This window comes from Salvelinus namaycush, chromosome 22 (assembly GCF_016432855.1).
Source record: "Salvelinus namaycush isolate Seneca chromosome 22, SaNama_1.0, whole genome shotgun sequence".
Classification (NCBI taxonomy): Eukaryota; Metazoa; Chordata; class Actinopteri; order Salmoniformes; family Salmonidae; genus Salvelinus; species Salvelinus namaycush.
The window spans coordinates 6,231,064-6,257,467 of NC_052328.1; the positions used below are offsets into that span (position 1 = coordinate 6,231,064).

At 39.6% G+C, this 26,404-nt stretch overlaps 2 protein-coding genes across 2 annotated transcripts in view; one reads left to right on the forward strand and one right to left on the reverse strand.

Moving 5' to 3' along the window:
* rassf4a (Ras association domain family member 4a) overlaps positions 1-26,404 on the reverse strand; it is an 86,558-nt gene that overhangs the window by 40,291 nt on the left and 19,863 nt on the right. Inside the window, exons 2-3 of the mRNA XM_038960271.1 lie at positions 4,930-4,999; positions 4,651-4,726 (exon numbers count right to left, since the gene is read on the reverse strand). Of these exons, the coding sequence (XP_038816199.1) occupies positions 4,651-4,726; positions 4,930-4,973 (120 nt within the window). The 5' untranslated portion in view covers positions 4,974-4,999. The remainder of the gene's footprint in view (positions 1-4,650; positions 4,727-4,929; positions 5,000-26,404) is intronic.
* On the forward strand, positions 19,723-23,176 carry LOC120017492 (C-X-C motif chemokine 9-like). The gene is made up of 4 exons (XM_038960272.1): positions 19,723-19,834; positions 20,092-20,221; positions 20,572-20,655; positions 21,969-23,176. The coding sequence occupies exons 1-4, from the start codon at positions 19,771-19,773 to the stop codon at positions 22,102-22,104; spliced, it is 414 nt and encodes a 137-aa protein (XP_038816200.1). The 5' UTR covers positions 19,723-19,770; the 3' UTR covers positions 22,105-23,176.

A 26,404-nucleotide genomic window follows, 5' to 3' on the forward strand; every position in this document is an offset into this window, starting at 1 on the left:
GAGAGCTATATTTAGGCAGCCATATTCATTGGGTATTTCGTGGGTAATTGTCTATGTCTAAACGTTAGTAGCTTGTGTGTGCACTTTCGTTTTGTAGCTTCACGGTCGTTTGTTGTTTTGTTAGTTTGTAAAGTGTTTCGTTTCGTGTTCATCTTCTTCGTATAATAAAAAGAGGATGTATTTATATCACGCTGCGCCTTGGTCCACTCATTCACCAGAAGACGATTGTGACAGGATCAACCAGTTATTAAATCCAAGGGTTCACATACTTTTCCCACCCTGCACTTTGAATGTTTACACGGTGTGTTCAATAAAGACATGAAAACTTATAATTGTTTGTGTGTTATTAGTTTAAGCAGACTGTGTTTCTCTATTGTTGTGACAAATTTTATGACCAGTTTCGAAAGGGTTCACATACTTTTTCTTTCCACTGTATGTATGTACTGTATGTATGTATGAGAATAATGTATTTACAGTTTTATTCACATGTTTTCAAGTCCTGGTGACAAATAATGCTTTCCGATTACTGCACAGATTGTAATGGACACCTATGATGTGTGTAAAATACTTTTTTGAAAGTTCTACTGATTATAATGAGCTAATGCTAAGCTATTTGCCAACTATGTGTGGTGCCATGTTTGTTGACATTATACAATGCATTCTGGTTGTCACGTAAACGTCTTTCAGACCAAAGATGGTATAATGAGGTGAATGATCATTGATGACAGACCCCCTTCAACATACTGCAAACAGACCAAACTAATCTTGTCTCCTCTTATTATCTTTGGTTGATGAGAAAACCAAACACGGCGGATTACTTTCAATTTCTAGAAAGTGTTTTACACAATATTTTGATCAATGGTGAGCTCGCTCGTGATGTGATTAATTATAAATAGTAATTGCTATTAGCTAATTCATATTTTGGTTTCTGACAGCCAATAGTTATCTAAATATGACCGTTTGTGTTATGTCAATCTTTCCTCAGTTAGCACTAGGATTAATATAGCCTACATTTCCCGGTTTGGATGATTGTGTATGCTGTCACTTCTTCTGTGAATGTGTGAACATTGCATCCCAAAATAAACCGGTCACATTCAGGACATAACTTTGTAAGGACTGTGTTTGAGCAAAATGTTTCTGTGAAAAAACAGTGTGGCTAGCTCAAATACTGACTGTTGCGTCAATCAAAACTGGACATTCTAAATAAGCATTCTAATCACACGGGTTTAAGCGCTGCATGGATCACTGTAGAATGATCACACCCGTTTGTTGGTATGTGTGAAAAGGTTAATGGAAGCTTCTCTAATGTCAAACATGTAAAGTGTGGTGTACAGCAGGGGAGGTCTCTAGGCTCTCTACCCTTTTCTGTTTTTCCCAATGACCTGCCACTGGTATTAAACAAAGCATGTGTGTCCATGTATGCTGATGATTCAACCATATACGCATCAGCCACCAGAGCTAAAGAAGTCACTGAAACCCTTAAAAAAAAGAGTTGCAGTTTGTTTTGGATTAAGCAACCAGTAATAAACTAGTCCTGAATAGGGCTGTTGGGGTGACCGTATTACCGCCACACCGGCGGTCATGAGTCATGAAGGCAGTCAAATTCCACATGACCATTTAGTCACGGGAATTAGGCTTCTCAAAGCTCTGATGCTGCTACTGGTCATTAATTGCCTACCAAAATTGCCAATTGCCTGGTACTCAGCACTCTATTGTCCATCTAATCACTCTGACATCAATGCAAATCTATTCAAAAATCGAATTAAACACTTCATATGAGCTCATGTTGTGCATTATTTCTATAGGCTATGCAATTTCGGGAGAAAACCGAGTGATGGCCGCTAATAAAAAGAGGAGGATCCCATCAGCTAGGCCTACTATATTTAATTCTCAACTTTTCAAATATTAAGCACATTGCTTATATTTACAACAGGAGTATAGCCTACATGGCTGGCATGAAAAAAAAAACACAGGGAAAATGTCCTCCATTCGCTATTTAAATGCAAAGATGACATGTATATTTTCCCGCTGTCCCTGTTTCGATACAGGTGCATAATAATGGTCCATTCTAAATCAAAACAAATGTCACACATATATTATTTAGTATATGTAAAGACAACATTGAATCAAGAATAGTCTGATGGGTGACAATATTAGCTTATCACTTGTTATATATTATCACTTGTGAATGATGCCCAGCATAAGAATCAATGCGACTTGTTCGAATCATAGTCGCACACATCATGTAGCCTAGCCCATAGGCCTATATGTTTGAATAAGATTTGTATCACTAGAGTGGCCAAATAACTTCTTAAAATTAAGCACATTAATCTGCTTTACAAGGGGTGTAGAGCCTAACTGGCATATATAAGCAGCGCGTGAGTTTCAAGTTTGGGGAAGATATTTTTTACCATAAAAATACACCTTTATAATAAAAGCATTACATGCATAATTGCATTTGCGGTCACTTTTGATAATGGTGTTTTCTGTTAATGGAACATTTGCGCTTAAAGCCTACTACCATGTGCACATTGCTGCGCTTATAATGTGAAGAAATAGCATAATAGTTTAGCAACATTTTAAGCTAAACGTTCTGATCTGTTGCGTCAGCCACAGTGCATAAAATTATGCTACTGGTTGTATTAATTTGGGATCTATTGCATCCCACAACTGTCCCAGACTATGTTTGTAATATTTATTTCTCGCACAGAACAGGTAATTTTTTTTCATGAGGGATAGTAAATTGATATAGGCTAGTGCTTTTGCTGTTTGTTAGGCCTACTCATATTATAATGCTGGGTTAATAATAATAATAATAATAGTTGGATAACAGATAAGCTCTCGGGAACTCATTAAGAATCTTCAATATAACCATTCATTCAGAAGGTTAAATAAATATAAACACAGAATATCTAAGGGTCTTTTATATAACTATAATGCAGGGTTAATAATAATAATCGTTGGATAACAGATCTGCTCTCGGAACTCAATATAATAATTATTTCAGAAGGTTAAACCCATAAGTTTTAGGTCTGCAGTAGGTTATAATAAACTGAAATTGCGTGCCAATTCATATACCAGGTGCCATGGAATTGGGACATCGAAAATCTCTTCCCAACTATTTTGCAATCTATATGGCACAGCTGTCAATTTGTTGGTCCTTAAATGAAACTGGTATATATTTTTATTTATCACAATTTTCTTTAACCAATTTTGGTTTTTAATGCAGGGCCGACAGACAAGTTCCTTACTTTTCCTCCCTTCCACTTGATAAAGGTTCCAATTGAGAAAGATTATTTTATCAATTACTATATTTGAGTTTAACCACAATATTTGAGGTATTATTTGTTTTGACTTTTCTAGTGGATTAAACTGAAATTGCAACCAACTTTCTATGGCTTGTTTAAAAATAACAATATTTTGGAGATTATTTCATTTTCAAATAACCGAAAGTGAGCGGTTGTAATATGAATAAAAGGAAAAAGGCCATTCTTGAACATGCGGTGAGACATTCTTACTAATTTGTAAATAAAGCCAGAATTATTTCTGTTTTTAGAGGGGGAGAAACCAAAAGCCCACCGTGGCTATTTTTAGAAAATTGTCAGTCCATATGTCAAGTGTCAATCCCCCATTGTATTTACCCAATTTCTCTCTTAACTCCAGGACCACCGACATTTTTTGTTTGTTGTTGCTTGATGCAGGACTCTAGTGCCAGAGAAGAGAGACTCTCAGACTGAAAACGTCTCCATTAATTTACGAAAAGATAGTCAATTTGTGCCACAGTTTAGACTACCCATAGATCAGAGTTCTAACTCCCCCTTGTGATCGTGTCGTACAATGGCAGAATGCCACCATCTATCACTAATGGTCACGGCATAAGCTCGTAACTATTAAAGGAAGAACCACTGTACCTAGTCAGTTGCAAAACTGAATGCATTCAACCGAAATCTGTCTTTCACATTTAACCCAAACCCTCTGAATCAGAGACACTCATGGCTCATCCATCCATTGATCTATTAATTCACAGGAACTTCCTACCGTCACTTCTCACACTACATACATGATAAATAAACATTACTTTGGCACATAGCTTCACTGCATCAGTTGGCTACACCATAAAAGCACAAGCATTTACAGTAGAACTGCTTTGCTAAGCACCTCATCAAGACGTAATTTGTAAAATAAAAATGCCTTTGTTCATGTGTACTGCAAAGTTGTGGTGAATAGGTTTCTAACTAGTGCATTGTAAATCAGTAGAGCTGTCAGTGAGTGTTTGTGTGTGTGTGTGTGTGTATGTGGAGAAGCAATAGGTAAACTGGTTCCAGTTCAGTTAGATGTCTTCATATGACCCCTTTAAGACGTTGTTATACCTGAAACCCCATACTAACACACACACACACTGACAGCTCTACTGATTTACAATGCAATAGTTAGAAACCTATTCACCACAACACATGAACTGAACAAAGTATTTTATTTTTTTGCCTTTAGTCAGTCCTTATCAGCATGGGAGTGTAGATGAGACATGCTGATTACCTACAGCACGGTGAGTAAACTACTCCAGATAAAAGCGAAAGAGTTCCCACTACTACAGGTGACTGATGGACAGAGTCATTTAATGTGCCAGGCCAGTATATGAAGGGCTCCTACCTCTCTGTGTCTGAGTTGGAAGCTCTTCCCCTCATGATAACAGTTGTAGGTCCTGAGCAGAGACAAGATGTCTGACCTGAATATCAACACAACACCAGAGAGACCGACAGGGTTAATGTAGGTATTAATGCATTCCACTCCTGGTAAATTAACATTGGATAAGTAAGAAGCTCTGTATACGTTACAGTTCATTAAAAAAAATATATTACACAGGACTACATATATGTGGTCCTACGTAATCTGAGGCCATATGCAGAACCGACACACAGCAGGACTCACTTTGGGATAAACTTCTCCTCATCCAGCTTCACATAGTCAGCCATTCTGAGATTCTCTCTCTCATATACAGCTAGGAGAGAGAGAGAGAGAGAGAGAGAGAGAGAGACAGAGAGAGAGAGACAGAGACACAGAGAGAGAGAGAGACACAGAGAGAGAGAGAGAGAGACACAGAGAGAGAGAGAGAGACACACAGAGAGAGAGAGAGAGAGAGAGAGAGAGACACAGAGAGAGAGAGAGAGAGAGAGAGAGAGACACAGAGAGAGAGAGAGAGAGAGAGAGAGAGAGAGAGAGAGAGAGAGAGAGAGAGAGAGAGAGACACAGAGAGAGAGAGAGAGAGAGAGAGACACAGAGAGAGAGAGAGAGAGAGAGAGAGAGACACAGAGAGAGAGAGAGAGGAGAGAGAGAGAGAGAGAGAGACACAGAGAGAGAGAGGAGAGAGAGAGAGAGAGAGACACAGAGAGAGAGAGAGAGAGAGAGAGAGAGAGAGAGAGAGAGAGAGAGAGAGAGAGAGAGACAGAGAGAGAGAGAGAGAGAGAGAGAGAGAGAGAGAGAGAGAGAGAGAGAGAGAGAGAGAGAGAGAGAGAGAGAGAGAGAGAGAGAGAGAGAGAGAGAGAGAGATTTATGTTAACAAAACAACACAATAATTCTAATTTGGGACGTAACCAGAGCCTTCTGTTCTATGGAGATGTTGTAGGGGGAAAAGTATACACGCTGTACAATATACACACTGTAACAACATGAATGTAGTTACTAACATTTTCAGAGCACATACAGTAGTAACGTGTTGAATATGAATTACACTAACACTTTCATCTGAACAATCTACAGACTGAAAGTGTATTACAGGAGACCGGAAGCAACACTCCTTCCACTTTTCGTGCTACATTTCAAGATGGTCATGGTATGGAACTTGGGAACTTATTTTTCTATTTTCCCAGGGAAGTACCTAGCTCTCAATGGGGAAAAAATTGGGAATAGCTGCATGTAAATACCTGTCTGGACTAAAGCATGTATGGTGTGGGGCTGTGTGTGTGTGTGTGTGTGTGTGTGTGTGTGTGTGTGTGTGTGTGTGTGTGTGTGTGTGTGTGTGTGTGTGTGTGTGTGTGTGTGTGTGTGCGTGTGCGTGTGCGTGAGCATGAGAAAGAGAGCCCAGCTAGCACATTTGGTTCCTTGACAGTTGTGGAACTTTAAACGTTCTGAGAACGTACATTTTTAGGTTGCAGGGAGTTTCTGAGAACGTTTTACTATGGTTCCCTGAATGTTTTCCTGGGAGGTTTTATTAACATTCTGAGAAAGGAAATTATAGGTCATTTGAAGGTAATTCATTAACATTCTGAGAACATTCTCTAAATCTTGTGAATGTTTTGAATGAAATGTTATTTGGATGTTTTTTTAACAACTTCCTTAAAACGTTCACTGAATGTTTCAATAAGACTTTTATTAACTCTGCTAGTTTAGCTGTTTTAATTTCCAAGCACAGATAAGACACATGGAAATGAATTTGCTTAGGCATGAATGGGATTGGACCCAGGTGTGTAGGAAGACAAGACAAAACCAATGGAAAATGAAACATGGATCAATGATGGCTAGAAGACCGGTGACGTCGACCGCCGAGCACCGCCCGGACAAGGAGAGGCATCGACTTCGGAAGAAGTCGTGACATTGTGAGACAGCATCAATGAGATTCTAACCTAGGATCTTCTGTTTTTTAGCCATGGAATTTGTCCACTGCACCACCAGGATGGAGCTAGCATGCCATATTTTTTTTTCTCATACAAAGCTGTTCATTTTAGTCTATTCAAACAGACCCCATTTCAAAGGAAACAAGCACTTATAAAGATCAGGTGTGGCCAATTAGTGGTCGCGGAAGCTAGTTTTGAAACGTAGTCGTAGGTTGAGGACGTCGAAGAAAGGAACCACTGGAGCACGAGGGAATTGTTTGGATGGCAGGCCGGCTGTCCACATGTTGCGGATGCGTGGAAGAGGCTAAACCACAAAGTCAAGAGCAATAGCATGGGCACACAGTGGATGTAAAGAGGCAAGGGAAAGTGCTAAAAGACAGAGAAGGTTGTATGGCGTGGAGATGGATAGAGAGGAGAAAGCGGAGTTGAGTTCCTTAGGAGACGGTGGTGCGAGGGCGAGTAGCCTCAAGTGCAAGCGGGGTGAGCAGTATTTCAGTAGAATTGGATGAGAGTGTGGATGAATTGTGTGGGGAGGAAGGTGTGGTGAAGGCTTCTGAGCCTGACCCTCGCAATGGTGGTCATGAAGTAGGCATAAGATTATATTTTTTCCATCTGATTGACCCTGCTGTCCTCAATGGCCACATTGTTCACCGCCAGCTCACAAGTGAGATGATTACTTAACAAGGATTTTTGTAATTGGACGTACAGTTCACATACAAATCAAATACAGTTCCATTATCTCCAAACCTCATGCACCCACCTCCCCACTCCCTTATCATCCTCTCCACTACCTCATCCTCCCCACTCTCTCTCCAAACAGTATGTTGCTAGCATACAAAAGCTGGCCTCAATCTTCGGCATGAAATATGTTCAGTTCCAGTTAAGATTAGAGGTCGACCGATTATGATTTTTCAACGCCGATACCGATTATTGGAGGAAAGCCGATACCGATTAATCGGCCGATTTTTAAAAATGTATTTGTAATAATGACAATTACAACAATACTGAATTAACACCTATTTTAACTTAATATAATACATCAATAAAAATCTATTTAGCCTCAAATAATAATGAAACGTGTTCAATTTGGTTTAAATAATGCAAAAACAAAGTGTTGGAGAAGAAAGTAAAAGTGCAATATGTGCCATGTAAAAAAGCTAACGTTTGAGTTCCTTGCTCAGAACATGAGAACATATGAAAGTTGGTGGTTCCTTTTAACATGAGACTTCAATATTCCAAGGTAAGAGGTTTTAGGTTGTAGTTAACCTGTTTGGGCTGCAGGGGCAGTATTGAGTAGCCAGATAAAAGGTGCCCATTTCAAACGGCCTCGTACTCAATTCTTGCTCGTACAATATGCATATTATTATTACTATTGGATAGAAAACACTCTCTAGTTTCTAAAACCGTTTGAATTATATCTGTGAGTAAAACTGAACTCATTTGGCACAAACTTCCTGACCAGGAAGTGGAAAGTCTGAAATCGAGGCTCTGTTCTAGGTCCTGTCTATAAATGGGCATGATACGTATTAGTATACATGCACATCATACACCTTCCCCTGGATGTCAAGAGGCAGTGAGAGAAGAAATGGAGTGTTTATCTTGGTCTGAAGTGGAATAAATCCTCTTGGAATGACGTGTCACCCATTTCCTGTTTTCAGGAAGGCGCGAGAAGGAACCGGGGATTGCCTTATGAAAAGCTATCGTTATAGGCGACTACTATCTCCGGCTTTGATTTTATTTGATACATGTGACCATATCATCGTAAAGTATGTTTTTTCAATATAGTTTAATCAGATTATTGAATTTTTTTGGGGAGTTTTGCCGTGTTCCGTTCTCTTCCGTTTGTTGACATGGAGAGATTCGTGCCACTTGGCTAGTGTGCTTGCTAAATCGAGAGGGAAAAAGGACGTAAATCCAAACAACGATTGTTCCCGACAAAGGACCCCTTGTCCAACATTCTGATGAAAGATCAGCAAAAGTAGGAAACATTTTATGATGCTATTTCATATATCTGTCGTACATGTGAACTAGTCGTTGGCGCCCAGCTTTTGGGTACTCTCTAGCTATACCGAAGCTGTATGTCGTAATGAAGTTATTTTTAGAATTCTAACACGGCGATTGCATTAAGAACTCGTTTATCTATCATTTCCTATACAACATGTATTTTTTAGTTATGTTTATGAATAGCTATTTGGTCAGAATATGTGTGTCAGAAAAAGTGTCAGAAAAATATCCGGACGTTGTGGGAAAAATATGCTACCTTAGCACAATGTATAACCACTGATTTCAGCTCTAAATATGCACATTTTCGAACAAAACATAAGTGTATGTATAACCTGATGTTATAGGACTGTCATCTGATGAAGCATATCAAGGTTAGTCAAAAATTATATATCCTTTGCTGGTTTGTTACGATCGCTAACTTTTGCTACTGGGAAATGGCTTGTGTTTCTGGCTATTGTGGTAAGCTAATATAACGCTATATTGTGTTTTCGCTGTGAAACACTTAATAAATCGGAAATATTGGCTGGAATCACAAGATGCCTGTCTTTCATTTGCTGTACACTATGTATTTTTCAGAAATGTTTTATGATGAGTAATTAGGTATTTGACGTTGGTGTCTGTAATTATTCTGTCTGCTTTCGGTGCAATTTCTGATTGTAGCTGCAATGTAAACTATGATTTATACCTGAAATATGCACATTTTCCGAACAAAACATAGATTTATTGAATAACATGTTATAAGACTGTCATCTGATGAAGTTGTTTGTTGGTTAGTTTGGTTGGTTCTTGGTTAGTTAGGTTGGCTTTGTGCATGCTACCTGTGCTGTGAAAAATGTCTGTCCTTTTTTGTATTTGGTGGTGAGCTAACATAAATATACGTGCTGTTTTCGCTGTAAAACATTTTAAAAATCGGACATGTTGGCTGGATTCACAAGATGTGTACCCGTGTATTGATCCCGACTTAGGGCTTGCAGCCAGAAGAAGTTAATATAGTATTTATAGGACTATTTCTCCCTATACCATTTGTATTTCATATACCTTTGACTATTGGATGTTCTTATAGGCACTATAGTATTGCCAGTGTAACAGTATAGCTTCCGTCCCTCTCCTCGCCCCTACCTGGGCTCGAACCAGGAACACATCGACAACAGCCACAGTCGAAGCAGCGTTACCCATCGCTCCACAAAAGCCGTGGCCCTTGCAGAGCAAGGGGAATAACTACTCCGAGTCTCAGAGCGAGTGACGTTTGAAACGCTATTAGCGCACACCCAGCTAACTAGCTAGCCATTTCACATCGGTTACACCAGCCATTAGGCTGATAGGCTTGAAGTCATAAACAGCGGTGTGCTTGCGAAGAGCTGCTGGCAAAACGCACAAAAGTGCTGTTTGAATGAATGCTTACGAGCCTGCTGCTGCCTACCACCGCTCAGACTGCTCTATCAAATCATAGACTAAATTATAACATAATAACACACAGAAATACGAGCCTTTGGTCATTAATATGGTAGAATCTGGAAACTATCATTTCGAAAACAAAACATTTATTATTTCAGTGAAATACGGAACCGTTCGGTATTTTATCTAACGGGTGGCATCCCTAAGTCGAAATATTCTTGTTACATTGCACAACCTTCAAAGTTATGTCATAATTACGTAAAATCCTGGCAAATTAGTTCACAATGAGCCAGGCTGCCCAAACTGTTGCATATACCCTGCATATACCCGTACCCCCAGGGGTTTGTGCAATGCCGTCGGGGTATGCCAAATAAAAATGTGATTCACATTTTCAAACAGTCAATTTAGATTTTCCAACGGGGCTATACATTTGGGTGATGCTTTTTTCTTGTCTGAGTAGCCTCGTTTCACTGCCAAAAATCAAATTAAACCATCTAGCGTTCAGCGAAATAACAACACAATGTCAAATACAGGTAGCTTAGTCAAATAATTAACATCCAATCACATTAACCATTACTCTCGCGCGGGAATTCCACCAACGGTCCGTATGTAGCCAAACCAACAATGCCTTAGTGTCATGGAATGTTGAGTTAAAAATAATCTATTTTTAAAACCTTTTATGAAGTTGGTTTTGTAGCATAAACTGGGAATTTTATAGTTTTGACTGTTATTATGATTGTCTGTTTCATATCTGCAAAGTAGTTAAAATGCTGTCAGTTCCACTTTAAACTTTAGGTCACCAGTTACTTTGTGTGCTAAACATGAAATGTTTTTTGCAATGCGAAGTAATAGTTGTACATCTCGATTTGGAAATGCTTAATGGATGTGTTTTGTATTATTTAGATTGGGACATACTGGCTTATTATGTCCGAGTTCATGGACTGCTTATCCTTTAACATCATATTGTGTGTGGCTGCTGTCTTTCCATCTGCCCTATGCAGTTGTGTAGTGGTGCCTGGAGAAGTGAGTATACTCAAATGTTGCCAAAAATTTCCCAAACGGCCCATCCAGCAAAGGAATGGCACCATGTGTGAAAATCCTGTTTTCCTATGTTTTTTAAAATGAGTTTTCCAATAGATTTTTCAGATTTTCACTCTCAATCACACCTTTTTTTAAATATAATTGTTTATAATTGTTCAATCTGATTGGGTGGGCCTGTCAGGGCTTGGCTCCCCAGTGGGTGTGCCCCTGTCCACCCAGGCCCATCCCTGTCTATGCCCCTGATGCAAACAGGTCATGATGACAATTGCACATCACAAATAGCTTACTAACCAACAGTTCGGACAAAGAAATGTCAATACCTGGTTTGCATACCCATTGTTGCCTTTGTTACTGGTAGATATCATAAATTTAAACATCTTCCCTACCCTACAGGCTACTGATGTCATTCTTCTGTGAGCTGCTCCATGCCAAAACCAGTTGAGAGCTGCACACTCTTGCTGCCTGCAGATAATATCCCTTCAAGCGAGATGGCACCGACAGAGAGGGCAGCTAGTGCTTCTAGCTCCTAAGCAACTTTGCAGTATTTATTTTATTGTTGTGTGTTTTTTCTTACATTATTAGCCCAGGAATTTTGTTGTGTTATTACATACAGCTGGAAATAACTTTTAGATATCAGAGCGATGGTAGCGCACCAGCATTACGACCAGGAATATGACTTTCCCGAACTGATTCCAGAGGCTGATCCAAAACACCTCCGGCGGAGAAGAGGTATTTGGAGTGGACTTTTAGTCCGACTCAGGAGGCGCGCACACCATCCACCGCTTTCGAGTATATTACTCGCTAATGTTCAGTCTCTGGATAAAAAAGTAGACGAGCTCAGGGCGAGAATCTCCTTCCAGAAAGACATCAGGGATTGTAACATACTTTGTTTCACGGAAACATGGCTCTCTCGGGATATACTGTCTTCGTCCATACAGCCAGCTGGGTTCTCAGTACATTGCGCAGACAGGAATAAAGAAGAAAGGCGGAGGTGTATGTTTCATGATTAACTACTCATGGTGTGATTGTGATAACATACAGAAACTCCAGTCCTTTTGTTCACCTGGCCTAGAATACCTCACAATCAAATGTATTACCTCCCGATAGAATTCTCTTCTGTTATAGTCACAGCTGTGTATATTCCCCCTCACAACAAAATCATTATTTATAAGTTAATGGCTAGCCAATTACAGAAAATATCTTACGGTTGTGAGTGTGGCGAAATAAAAGCAGGGCATTCTACCGGAGAATTTTATAACTTGGACACTGTCTCGTTGGCCTAACGTTATATCCTAATTTGACTTTGGTGCAGGTCATATTCTTCACATTACCGTCTCTGATAAAAACACATACACTGGACCAAAGTGTATTTGTCACATGCACAGGATACAGAAGGTGTAGTGAAATGGTTAATTGCACAGTGGAGTCTTTGTTTAGACATGTAGCTAGCTTAACTTGAAGTGAATAATGACTTTTTGACAAAATTAGAAATGTGTAATATCTGAAAATGTAGCTAGCTAGACTATCTTACCTGTATACATGGATGGACGCTTCTACCTCTCTGTCACGGATGCTATGGTTGCCCTTAGTTTGAAGATGTAATCCGGAGCCTTCTGTGTCTTCTCTTTTTGACTCCCTCTGCATATTTCCAATCAAATGCCAGAATTTTCTCCATCTCCTTAGTTATCATACTCTAATTCCATTTCGCATTCCACTGAATTCCAAACTCGGTCCTCCAGAAAGTGGAGAGCAACAGTTTTGCAGTTGTACTATGTGATATCTTTCAAAAAAGCTGCATTAGAAAGGATGACCTACACATACTGACCAGCTCATGTTATAGACAGAAGAGTGCTACATGGCAGACCAATCCAAACTCATCTCTAGGCTTGTCCAGCCCATCCATTATCTCAGAAAATCATGGCTAGCGGGAAGGTTGCAGACTTTTTCAGTGGCTAAACCAAATAGGCTCTTAAATTCACAATTGTATTTGTATTTACAGATGACATACACATTTGTTATGAAGGCACGTGAACGTTCACATGTTCCAGAAGACATTTCTGCCAAGACACATTTAGATTTTTAAAAAAAAGTTTACGTTCAAATGGCTCTCCTGTGAAGTAGTGACACGCGACATACGCCTAGTTTCCTTAAATGAGTCACAATTTTGGTACCTTCTGGAAACAAAGCTTGTTTAATAAGGAGGATGGGATCCACCCAAATCATTAGGGTTCCTGGATCCTAATACAGCATTATAAGGCTGCGTTGAGACAATGACCCAAGCTCAGCTCAGTTAATCCCTACCATTGTGTCACTGAGTACTCATAATATTCAGCAAATGTACATTATCCCAGGGGCGATGGAAGACACAATGTAATAACCTAATTGATGTCCCTCTTACTGCCCTCAATGCCTCTGCTGATCCCACAGAGAATGTATGCAGTAATTATGTGTCTATAAACCAGAGTTATACTGTTAGCACTGAGGCGGTGTGCCCTAGTAGGAAGTCTACTGTGTGCAGCTCACCCTGCACTAACATAAATAACATGATCATTGTGGGAAGCTGCTATAGACCACCAAGTGCTAACAGTCAGTATCTGGATAATATGTTTGAAATGCTTGATAATGTATGTGATATCAACAGAGGTATATTTTTGGGGTGATTTAAATATTGACTGGCTTTCATCAGGCTTCCCACTCAAGAGAAAGCTTCAAACTGTAACCAATGCCTGCAACCTGGTTCAGGTTATCAGTCAACCTACCAGGGTACTTACAAACAGCACAGGAATGAAATCATCAATATGTATTGATCACATCTTTACTAATGATGCAGAAATGTGTTTTAAAGCAGTGTCCAAATCCATCGGCCATAGTGATCACAATATAGTAGCCATACTTAGGAAAACCAAAGTTCCAAAGGCTGGGCCTAATATAGTGTATAAGAGGTCATACAATACGTTTTGTAGTGATTCCTATGTTGTTGATGTAAAGAATATTTGGTCCATGGTGTGTAATGAGGAGCAACCAGATGCTACACTTGACACATTTATGAAATTGCTTATCCCAGTTACCAATAAGCATGACCCATTAATTAAGAAAACGGCTGTAAAAATGGTTAAATCTGGCTGCACAACTGATTGGCAAACGTACTGCAAGTTGAGAAATCACGTTACTAAACTGAATAAAAAGAAGAAACTACACTATGAAACAAAGATAAATGACAAAGAATGACAGGCAAACTCAGCTCCACCATTCATTGAATCAGATGGCTCATTCATCACAAAACTCACTGATATTGCCAACTACTTTAATGATTTTTTTCATTTGCTAGATTAGCAAATTTAGGCATGAGATGCCAGCAACAAACACTGACACTACACATCCAAGTATATCTGACCAAATTATGAAAGGCAAGCATTGCAATTTTGAATTCTGTAAAGTGAGTGTGGAAGAGGTGAAAAAATAGTTGACAATGACAAGCCAACTTGGATGGAAAATTAATTTGGATAATAGCGGATGATTTTGCCATTCCTATTTGCCATATCTTCAAATTAAGCCTACTAGAAAGTGTGTGACCTCAGGCCTGGAGGGAAGCAAAAGTCATTCCGGTACCTAAGAATAGTAGAGCCCTCTTTACTGGCTCAAATAGTTGACCAATCAGCCAATCCTTAGTAAACTTTTGGAAAAAATTGTGTTTGACCAGATACAATGCTATTTTACAGTAAACAAATTGACAACAGACTTTCAGCATGCTTATTGTGAAGGACATTCAGTAAAGCCAGGATGTCTATGTATGCGGATGACTGAACACTATACACGTCAGCTACTACTGCAACTAAAATGATTGCAACACTTAAACTTCTTAAGGCTAGGGGGCAGTATTTTCGTTTTTGGCTAAAAAACGTACCCATTTGAAACTGCCTATTTCTCAGCCCTCCGAAACTAGAATATGCATATAATTGTCAGATTAGGATAGAAAACACTCTGACGTTTCCAAAACTGTCAAAATTCTGTCTGAGTTAAACAGAACTGATATTGCAGGCTAAAACCTAAGGAAAATCCAATCAGGAAGTGCCCCTGTTTTTGAAACCTCTCTGTTCCAATGCATCCCTATTGCCCATTTAAAGGGATATCAACCAGACTCCTTTTTCTATGGCTTCCCTAAGGTGTCAACAGCCTTTAGACATAGTTTCAGGCTTTTATTTTGAAGAATGAGCGTGAACGACCACATTTGCGTAAGTGGATAGGTGGGGGCTCTCAGAGTGAGTTGTGCGCAAAAGAGAAAGGCGGCCATTGTTACTCCCGGTCCTAGTGAAAAGCCAACTGTCCCGGTTGATATATTATCGAATAGATATTTGAAAAACACCCTGAGGATGGATTATAAAAAACATTTGACATGTTTCTGTGGACATTATGGATATAATTTGGAATTTTTGTCTGCGTTGTCGTGACCGCTCTTTCCGGTGGATTCCTGGGCATAATGCACCAAACTAACGGAGGTATTTGGATATAAAAAATATCTTTATGGAACAAAAGGAACATTTGTTGTCTAACTGGGAGTCTCGTGAGTGAAGATCATCAAAGGTAAACGATTAATTTGATTGCTTTTCTGATTTTCGTGACCAAGTTACCTGATGCTAAGTGTACTTATTGTTTTGTCGAGCGATCGATAAACTTACACAAATGCTTGTATTGCTTTCGCTGTAAAGCATAATTTCAAAATCTGAGGCGACAGGTGGATTAACAAAAGGCTAAGCTGTGTTTTGCAATATTGCACTTGTGATTTCATGAATATGAATATTTTCTAGTAATATTATTTACCTGTGGCGCTATGCTACACTATGCTATTCAGCGTTGCTGATGACAATTATCCCGGATCCGGGATGGGTGGTTCAGAAAGGTTAAAGAGCTGCAGTCCGTTTCAGAATAGGTGGCAAGGAATAAGTTAGTCCTAAATATTTCAAAAACTAAAAGCATTGTATTTGGGACAAATCATTCACTAATGATTTGTCCCAAATAAATATATTCCCAAAACTAAATATTGTAATAAATAATGTGGAAATTGAGCAGGTTGAGGTGACTAAACGGCTTGGAGTAACCCTGGATTGTAAACTGTCATGGTCAAAACATATGAATACAACATTAGCTAAGATGGGGAGAAGAAACACAGGCACAGACACATGCATCGTTGAGAAGCTAAGTTATTGAAATGACATGGAGCTGTAGGCCTAACAGTCCTGCTTACTGTAGCTGTTTTAGCATAACTTACTTATTGGCATAAAGGTTTACTTCAATATACAGGATATCAATCAATCATTCATTCATTTGTGCATGTCATCACACAGCATACAAGTCATCCGTGTCTTTAAATACAGTCAAGCATTTTAGTTCTAAAAATAAATAACAAAGGGAGCCTTGAATAATTAAACAATTAATAAACCTAAACATGTCGGCTAAAGTGATTGAATTCACAAATGCATTTGACTGTTTTTAATATTGGCTGTACTTGAGACTTTAAAACCTTTTCTTGTCATAACAGACTATATGGGATGGATTATAATTTGTTTGTAAATTATTATTGTATTTGTTGTGCTGTTTACACTGTTAGAAATGTAGCTTAATTAAAATGATTAATATTATGGTGTTTCTATTCCAAGGAAAACAAAAATGCATTTTACAGTAGCCTATGTAGGCCTCAGGGTTTCCGTCGGGAACATATTTGCACTGTACAATGTGACCGGTCGGAGGTAGGCCTAATCGACTGTAACGTCCTGACCAGAGTTCTTATGTGTTTTGCTTGTTTAGTGTTGGTCAGGACGTGAGCTGGGTGGGAATTCTATGTTGTGTGTCTAGTTCGTCTGTTTCTGTGTCCAGCCTAATATGGTTCTCAATCAGAGGCAGCTGTCAATCGTTGTCCCTGATTGAGAATCATATATAGGTGGCTTGTTTTGTGTTGGGGATTGTGGGTGGTTGTTTACTGTCTCTGTGTTTGTGTTCTGCACCAGATAGGACTGTTTCAGGTTTGCCACATTTTGTTATTTTGTTCGTTGTAAGTGTTCACTGTTTTCGTTTAATTAAACATGTTGAGCACTGGCTACGCTGCGTGTTGGTCCGATCCCTGTTTCACCCCCCTCTTCTAGTGAAGAGAGGGAAGGCTGCCGTTACATCGACTGCGAGTGAAGAGCAAAATAATCCTAACATTTCCATACCCTAATTGTAGGTTAACCAATACCCAAACAGAGATTCAGTGAAAATAAAATCTGATTTATGAAGACCAGTCAACATGCTGGTCTCAAAGCAGAGCGAAACGGTGTTGAAATAGTTAGCCTACACGCGGGTAGGCTATTGCTTCAAATCCTAGTACAACAATTGGATGACTCTGGGTGTTTCAGTAAGCAACAATTGCCTTCAATTGCATTAGCCTACTTCAAATATTTCTGTCATTCAGTGATATTTATTTCCATAGTCATTTGTTATGAATCCATCCAGCTGTGGTTAGAAAACAGTGCATGTGGTGGGCTATGCAAAGACATGGGAGAAGTAGCATGCCTTGCAAACATCCATTAATACATTTAAAGTCCCTAAACTCGGCAAGAGTCTATTGTCCTGTTGATAGCCCATCAAGGGTGGATGGCTTCTTTTGTATTCCAATTTATTGGAAAGGCTACTAAACCATTTACACCTGGCCCACAGCGTTGTTGTGTACTTACAGTACAGTGCACTTCCACTCCATTCTCCGCCTGACTCACTACCAATGCCACCAGATTATTCTTTCTATTGTTGTTATCTATTCAGTAACATTCCACAAGTAAATGTAATAAATAAAACTCCCACATTAAATATATCAGGTCTTGAAAATATGTGAAACTTTTTTTTTTTTTTTTGTGCTTAAGGGAGGCTTTATGGCTTTGGCATCAACTTGCTAATTTAGCGTACGTCACTTGCGTATATTCAGTCAACACATATATTTTAAGACTATAATGGAATATAACAGAGCATTTTGGTTTCTCTTAGAATAAAAACCTTACAGTGTTACAACAGTTTTCATAAGTAAAAAGTTACGGTCCAGTTACAGACAAAGTAGAAAAAAAGTGTATTTTTTTGAGTGTGCGCAATTCTTACGCTATTGTTCTAAATTCAAAAACTCTCCTCTTCTTCTTCATCCTCATCATTCAGTTCATTCAAATTAAATTGTAATACATTTGGTCACTCCTGTTCAACAACTACAAATCACTTTTGCATAACTTGAAATAACATGATATAGGTTAATTAAATAATCGAAAGGAACATTTTCATTATTTATTAGTCTAGTGGATAATTGTTTTTAGCATATAATGTGAATTAGGCCTCATGTAAAATCATTGTCAAAACCACAAGAGATACTGTTGCATGACAAACAGGTGGTGTTAGATTACAATATCATTTATCTGCTAGTTTGGAACAGTGTAAACAATACTACAAAAGTATAAGTAATACCAGTAAGTCTGTTCTAATGAAAAAACAATTATAAAGCCTTTTAATACAGCATAGCAAAGTTTTTAAAAACAGCTGGATTTGCAAAATTGCTTTGTCCAACATTTTGCGGTGGCATGAGGCTTGGTGATCATAGAATCAAGTAGGATATTAAACAAACAGTCAAACAGGCAACAGAAGCAGGAAAAGCATAGGGCTGTGACTCACTCATTCCTGGCTTTCGTTCAAAATAAGTTATATTATAAACGCAGGGTTCAAGACACATTCTTTCTGATTGTCTTTAGCATGCAGTCTCTCCTCTCGCTACAGCCAATTTTGTTTGAATTATTATGTGGATTATAATACATTTACATATTTGTAGGGTTTGATGCATTTTTCGTTACAGCAAATCTGGTCTGTGATACTGAGTTAGAAATGTAAAACTTTAGACTAGTTAAGCATCGAGTACATTGCAAGTTTGCCCTTTTTTGGCCATTAGGCTACACTTCACAATATGACTCAACTCTGATTGACCGCAGCATCTATCCGTAGTCTAAACTGTGACACAAATTGGGGGATTTTTCACACCTAGCTGAGCTATTAGACTATCATTTTGTAAATTAATTGAGGTTTGAATGTTTCAGTCCGTCTCTCTCCTATCGCACTAGAGTCCTGCAGCAGGCAAAAAAAATCAGCCGGTGGGTTGTCCCGGAGTTGAGCAAGAACTTGGGTAAATACAATCACCCAACCTCAACCCAATTGAGATGGTTTGGGATGAGTGAAGGAAAAGCAGCCAACAAGTGCTCAACATTTGTGGGAATTCCTTCAAGTCTGTTGGAAAAATTCCAGGTGAAGCTGGTTGAGAGAATGCCAAGAGTGTGCAACGCTGTCATCAAGGCAAAGTGTGGCTACTTTGAAGAATCTAAAATATATTTTGATTTGTTTAACTCTTTTTTGCTTACTACATGATTCCATAAAATGTAAAAAAAAAATATATATATATATAAATATTTTCCTTCACTATTTTCCCCTAACCCTACCACCCCTCTCCTCATTGGAGTTAACTATTGGACAACAACACTTAGGCTTCATCTTTCAGCTTATACATACTCATATATACAGTACTTTCGCTGAAAGAGAGAAAGGGAAATTCCAGTAAGCATGTGAATGCTTGGAAACCCCAGATAAGGCCATTAGGGGGCGGAGTGTGTGTGGATACATAAAGGAGGCTCAGGCAGCTCTACTGCTCACTTCAGTTCTCAGTTGAAATATGAACTCTGTCCTGTCTGTCTACCTGCTGGCGAGTCTGTCACTTTACTGCCTACTGCTTACAGGTAATAACCTTACACACGCGGACCTTACACACACAGGTTGGGTTAAAGTTTGTATAAGCAACATTGTGATTGTGAGTCAGTCTGTCTGTTAGTTGGTACTCTGTGGGCTGAATAGTAACTAGAGTAACTTGAGTTTGCATTCAAACTCTAATCTGATTTTCCCACGTGGTGTAATGAGAGTTAAACTGTGTGTGACATAATGACATGAGGAATTTCACTTGAATCACCATTTGCTGTTTCCGTGCCCGTCTCTACAGTGGGTAAAGGTGAGGGGCAGTTTGTTCCAGGGAGGTGTGAGTGTTATGACACAAAGACAACTGTCAGCGGACCCCTGTCTGACCTCAAAGTCACACTCAAAGGCCTCACCTGCAACACAGACCAAATCATGTAAGTATCCGACCACACACAACGGCCCACACCCAGACATGTGCACGCACACAGACAAGCTATAGTATCGTAAAAGGTTTTTAACCTCAAAGCTATTTAAAGTAACAACCCACGAGGCACACACTTGTTGAATCAACATTGTTTCCACGGCATTTCAATGAAATTACCTTGAACCAACGTGGAATAGATGTTGAAATAATGTCTGTGCCCAGTGGGTATGAGTGTATGTGTGTGATTAAAGCATGCGTTTCCTCCTCGTGTTGTGTCATGACAGTGTGTGTGTGTAATGATTATGTCTGTGTCCCTGTGTTTGTGTGTGTGTTAACGGTGTGTCTCTCTCTGTGTTGTAGAGTGGTCATGAAGAGGACCAGTGAGCCTGTGTGTGTGAATCCAATGGGACCACTGGGAAAACAACTGCTGCGCTGCTGGAAGAAGTAAGAGACATTTTAACATCCAGTACTTTAATTACTTCACTTTACTTCCCAGCTAGCACAGTTGGTTCCTTGGAAGTTGTGGGAACGTAAGCTTTTGGTTTCCCATTGTTTCTGGGAACAAAACCATACAGTACATTTCCTGACCGGTAAAACTGAAACGTTCTGAGAACGGAACAGAAAATGTAACCTGTTCTGGGAACTTATATTTTTAGGTTGCAGGGAGGTTCTGAGAACGTTTTACTATGTTTCCCTGGCCGTTTTCCTGAGAGGTTTTATTAACATTCTGAGAACGGAAATTATAGGTTATTTGAAGGATTTTGAATAACTTCCTTAAAATTTTAATTGAATGTTTCAATAAGACTTTTATTAACACTTGACAGAGTTTTGTTGACGCTGAGAACGGAATGGATATGTTTTTAAATAACATTCTTTGCGCGCTACTAATGCATTCTTGTGTTTTTTACGGAACGTTTTTTTAATGTTCTGAGAACATGACTTTAAATAGAACAGTGAGGAAACCCTGCAGAAAACGTCATTCTGAACTACTGAAATTCCCACAGAAGCACGTTCTCTCTTAACATTCTCGGAACTATTTGAGAACATTCCCTATGTCAAACCAGTTGGAGAACGTTCCTAGAACATTACCCAAAATTGTAAATGTAACCATGTTCGAACTTCTAGGAAATGTTCTGTTAAAGTAATGAAATACCAAGAAAATAACGTGCTGAGAATGTTAGAAAGCCAAGCAAATATCCTGCACCATTCCCAGAAAGTTGTGGGAAGTTTGTATGGAAAATAACCATAGGCAAGGACGCGCTCAGTCTCACCAAGACCTAAGAAACATATGGATTTCAGAACGTTATGTGCTAGCTGGGTTCACATCAGCATATGTTACTGTACTTTTCAGTACTTTTCTGTAAGTGGGTAGATATATGGCATACTTCCAAAAGACAATCTAGAATGTCTAACCAATTTGGCAACACAATGTAGCAAAGGTTGCTGAACGCAAGGCTGGTTTGCGATTTTAGTTGACTCTAGGCGAAAATATGCATGTATACAGTGTGCTGCAGAATAAATACGGTCATGTGGGTTTGATAAAATTGAGTCGTTAGTTTCAGTTCGACTGTGATTCAGATCCTAAAATTGTCAACAGTTTGTGATACAAAGGATCCCTTTGTTCAGCTAGTCTCTCTCTGTTTCTCTCTCTCCACTTTCCCTCTATCTATCACATCTCTCTCCATTTCCCCTCTCTCTTTTTCTCTCTACCTCCCTCTGTGTACTAAACATATCCATGTATATTCTCTTTCTCTCAGAACCAGCGGATTGGATAAGAAGAGGTGTCTGAGAAGGAGGAGAGAGCAGGGGAAACGAGGACAGAAACAGAGGAAACACAGGGGACAATCTAAAGAGAGCAAAAGAAGGGCAACACCAATCCCTGCCATAGGGTGACCACAGAGCCAATACCTGTCCGTTCTAACCAGTACTGTAGTGTTCTAGCTAGTTTACACTAACCTTAGACCAGACCAATACACCAGAGGCACTACCGACACCAGAGGCACTGGTACCAGAGGCACTACCAACTACAGACACCAGATGACAAACTACAGACACCAGAGAAACTACAGACACCAGAGGCACTACAGACACTGAACCAGAATCTGGGTTTACAGGAGATGTTGAATATGGCGATTGTCCTTTAAGCCTAGGAAGCAGACATTCAACTTGCCATTCACCAGCTTTTCAAGCTTAATAATGACAAAATACGTTTGGTACTTACCAAAAAAATGGAGTTTCGCTGAGCAACTATTGTCATTACTGCTGTTATGGCCTAACTAGACGATAGGCTATAAAGGCCTGGGGAAAGATGTACTGTACATCAAACATACCCGATATGGTCTACTTAATTGACTTGCATGAAATATTATTGCATTCCGTGTAGCGCGGGTGAAACAACAGATTGACATGACGTTCATACAATGTTGTCAATCAATGACCTTTCCTGCAGCTGGATCAGCTGACCTGTGCGTGGCAGTAATGAGTGATTTTATTGAAGGTGCATGAGAGGTGGACTTGGCGCATGCACACTTGGTCAAAAACAATACTTAGATTCAGACAACACATTTTTTGGGGGGTTGCATGTCACTTTTTATTTAGACTTTTTTTTGGAAGTACATACCGGCCCGGAAGCCCTGATTCTTGTTCATTCAGACACCAGAGAAACTATGGACAGAGGTTCTAGAGACAACAGAGGCACTACAGACTAGAATTGTTAGGTTAGATTACTCGTTGGTTATTACTGCGTTGTCGGAACTAGAAGCATGTGTATGTGACAAATACAATTTGATTTGAGACAGCACATACAAATGTGTTGAATGAATATCATTAATGTATCATTATGTTCGGTTACAGACATTGTTGTTTCTAACTGTTTATTGTAAACACTGTTGGTATCTATGTTGCTATTTCTAATGCTTTTATACTTTTTCAAGGTGTTTTGTAATAAATATTAAAACTGATGCAGTGACTGACTGTTGTTCAATATGTTCTTGTTTTCTAAAGTCATTATAACAGGTATAGTAACCTGTTCCTGTAGTTATTATCAGTCCCTCTCTCTTTTTCTCACTCTCCAAAAACTCCCTCTCTTTCTCCAACCCCCCTCTCTTTCTCTCACTGTGTCACACCCTGATCCGTTTCACCTGTCTAGAGCTCGTCTCCACCCCCCACCAGGTGTCCCATTTTCCACTGTGTATTTATACCTGCGTTTTCTGTTTGTCTGTTGCCAGTTCGTCTTCTATTGTCAGGTCGTCCCAGCATGTTTCCTGGGTTTTCCCTGTACTCTAGTTTCTTTGTTTCGTACTTTTCCGGTTCAAACTTTCTGCCTGCCATTGTGTACCTGCCTGATTCTGAACTGGTTTATGAACTGCTGCCTGCCCTGACCCTGTCTGCCGTCCAGTACCTGTCGGACTCTGGTCTGGTTACAAACCTCTGCCTGTCCTCGACCTGCCCTTTGCCTGCTCCCCGTGTTAGAATAGATTATCTGAGAACTGAACCATCCGCCTCCTGTGTCTGCATCTGGGTCATATCCTGAGTCGTGATACAGTGAAGAATTATGTAATAGACTATCTGTTTCCATGAAGGAACCTCCTTTTGTTAATCAACTAGAATCTCATATCAGCTACAGCAGGAAAGTAAATATTACACATCAAATATCATTACAAACGCTAAATATTTTACAACACACATATTTTACAATTTTATATCCACAACCAAACATCTTCTATAAATGATTCTGGTTTTATTGTCCTGAATAAGTGACTGTCATGCGCATGTGTGATTAGACCTGAAGACTTTTGTTATCTCCCCAAGCTAATGCCCAAACTTGACTTTTTATGAGGTGCTGAAGACCTTGGTTCAAACCCAGTTGGTCACATCCACACCATGGCACATGGCAGCAGGTGTTCTAGTATTTCTACCTGTCTCTGAGAGAGTTCACATAGAATCAAGGCAGAACAGAGAAAGTTACACTGGCTGAGCTATGGAAAAACACAGACATTTTCTATTGAACCTTTCTTTCGACAGAGTCATGCTGAGACCCAGGTCTCTTCCACAGGTGAACCCTGTAAACACATCAATGTACACATCGATATTCACGTCAATACACGAAAAGAAAAACACAATTATAGAATACATTTTTTTTAAATCAGGAAAAAGGTCCTCAAATCAGCCTTTTGAATTCCCCCAGAGGCACCAATTCCTCCAACTTTAGAGAGCCTGGAGACCATGACACAAGCAAGGTGCAAAAAAAAACTAAAAGCAGGTTTACTTAACTCAGTGGAGATTGAATTAGCCATCCCTGCGACCAGCTCTGGTGTCTAATACGTCTATAAGGTAGCCCTTTACACTCGTACCCGTACACAAGTTGAAAATGACTGATTTAGACCTAAGTGCCTAAATTGGAACGCAGTGGCTGTACAGTATCGTGCTATACATGAGGTCAGAGTTCAGGGTCTCTGCATCACAGCGCTGTATGAGTATTAACTGAGAGACGTTCTGCCCCAAAAATTGGTTGTCTGAGTGAGGGAAATGCTGTAAATTACGAGGACTCGATGTATTTTGAAAAATGAGATATTGAGGATTATAATCAATACCGCTTTGATGTCATACAAGCAGGCCAAACACTTGTGAGTCCAAATGTGCACTTCACATTTCCATATCATAAAACTCATGTTAGTGTTAATGTTTATCATCACTATGTTTGATGTACAGTTACAAGATGACATGGCGTCATACCCGGGGGTGTCCTGAACACAATGAGCCTGTTTGTTGTATTGTGAATAAAATGTACCTTGGACCACGCATCTGAATGCATTCATGACCCTCTTCTATGCACACCAAAATTACGATCTGCTTCTCTGAATTGCCTTGTAAAAGCCTAACAGTGTAAGACCGTATTTTATCAGTTAACTAGTCATGTTGGCCACAGAACAAGCTTTGAAATGATACCCATCTGACTCAGATTGCAATTTGGATTGCGTAAACAACACTAGTAATAGTGTGATTGCAGGACTGTGTTCCAAACAAAACAACTGCAACTGAACTTGCTGTAGTTCCTCAACGGCAAAGCTAGGCAAAGCTCAAAAAAGCACCTTATAGTTGAAGACTCTTCTCTGAGTCATAAAAGTACATTGAAATGACTTAGGAACTGTCTACACTTTGGAGAGGTATGTAGCCACTTGAAGACACCAGTTAGACCTTTCACTTAAACACGTTTTTATTTGTCTTATCAGTGCATTCAGAAAGTATTCAGACCCCTTCCCTTTTTCCCAATTTTGTTTTCGTTACAGCCTCATTCAAAAATCGATTAAATATTTATTTTTCTCATCAATCTACAAAGCGAAAACAGGTTGTTAGCCATTTTTGGAAATGTATACAAAATAAAAACTGAAATACCTTATTTACATAAGTATTCAGACCCTTTGCTATGAGACTCGAAATTGAGCTCAGGTGCATCCTGTTTCCATTGATCATCCTTGAGATGTTTCTACAACTTGATTGGAGTCCACCTGTGATAAATTCAATTGACTGGACATGTTTTGGAAAGGCACACACCTGTCTATATAAGGTCCCAAAGTTGACAGTGCATGTCAGAGCAAAAACCAAGCTATGAGGTTGAAGGAATTGTCCATAGAGCCCCGAGACAGGATTGTGTCGAGGCACAGATCTGGGGAAGGGTACAAAGACATTTCTGCAGCATTGAAGGTCCCCAAGAACACAGTGGCCTCCATCATTCTTAAATGGAAGACGTTTAAACCACCAAGACTCTTCCTAGACCTGGCCGCCCGGCCAAACTGAGCAATCGGGGGAGAAGGGCCTTGGTCAGGGAGGTGACCAAGAACCTGATGGTCACTCTAACAGAGCTCAAGAGTTCCTCTGTGGAGATGGGAGAACCTTCCAGGAGGACAACCATCTCTGCAGCACTCCACCAATCAGGACTTTATGGTAGAGTGGCCGAGAGACGGAATCCACTCCTCAGTAAAAGGCACACGACAGCCCGCTTGGAGTTTGCCAAAAGGCACCTAAAGGACTCTCAGACCATGAGAAACAAGATTCTCTGGTCTAATGAAACCAAGATGGAACTCTTTGGCCTGAATGCCAAGCATCCCGTCTGGAGGAAACCTGGCACCATGCCTACGTTGAAGCATGGTGGTGGCAGCATCCTGCTGTGGGGATGTTTTTCAGCGGTAGGGAC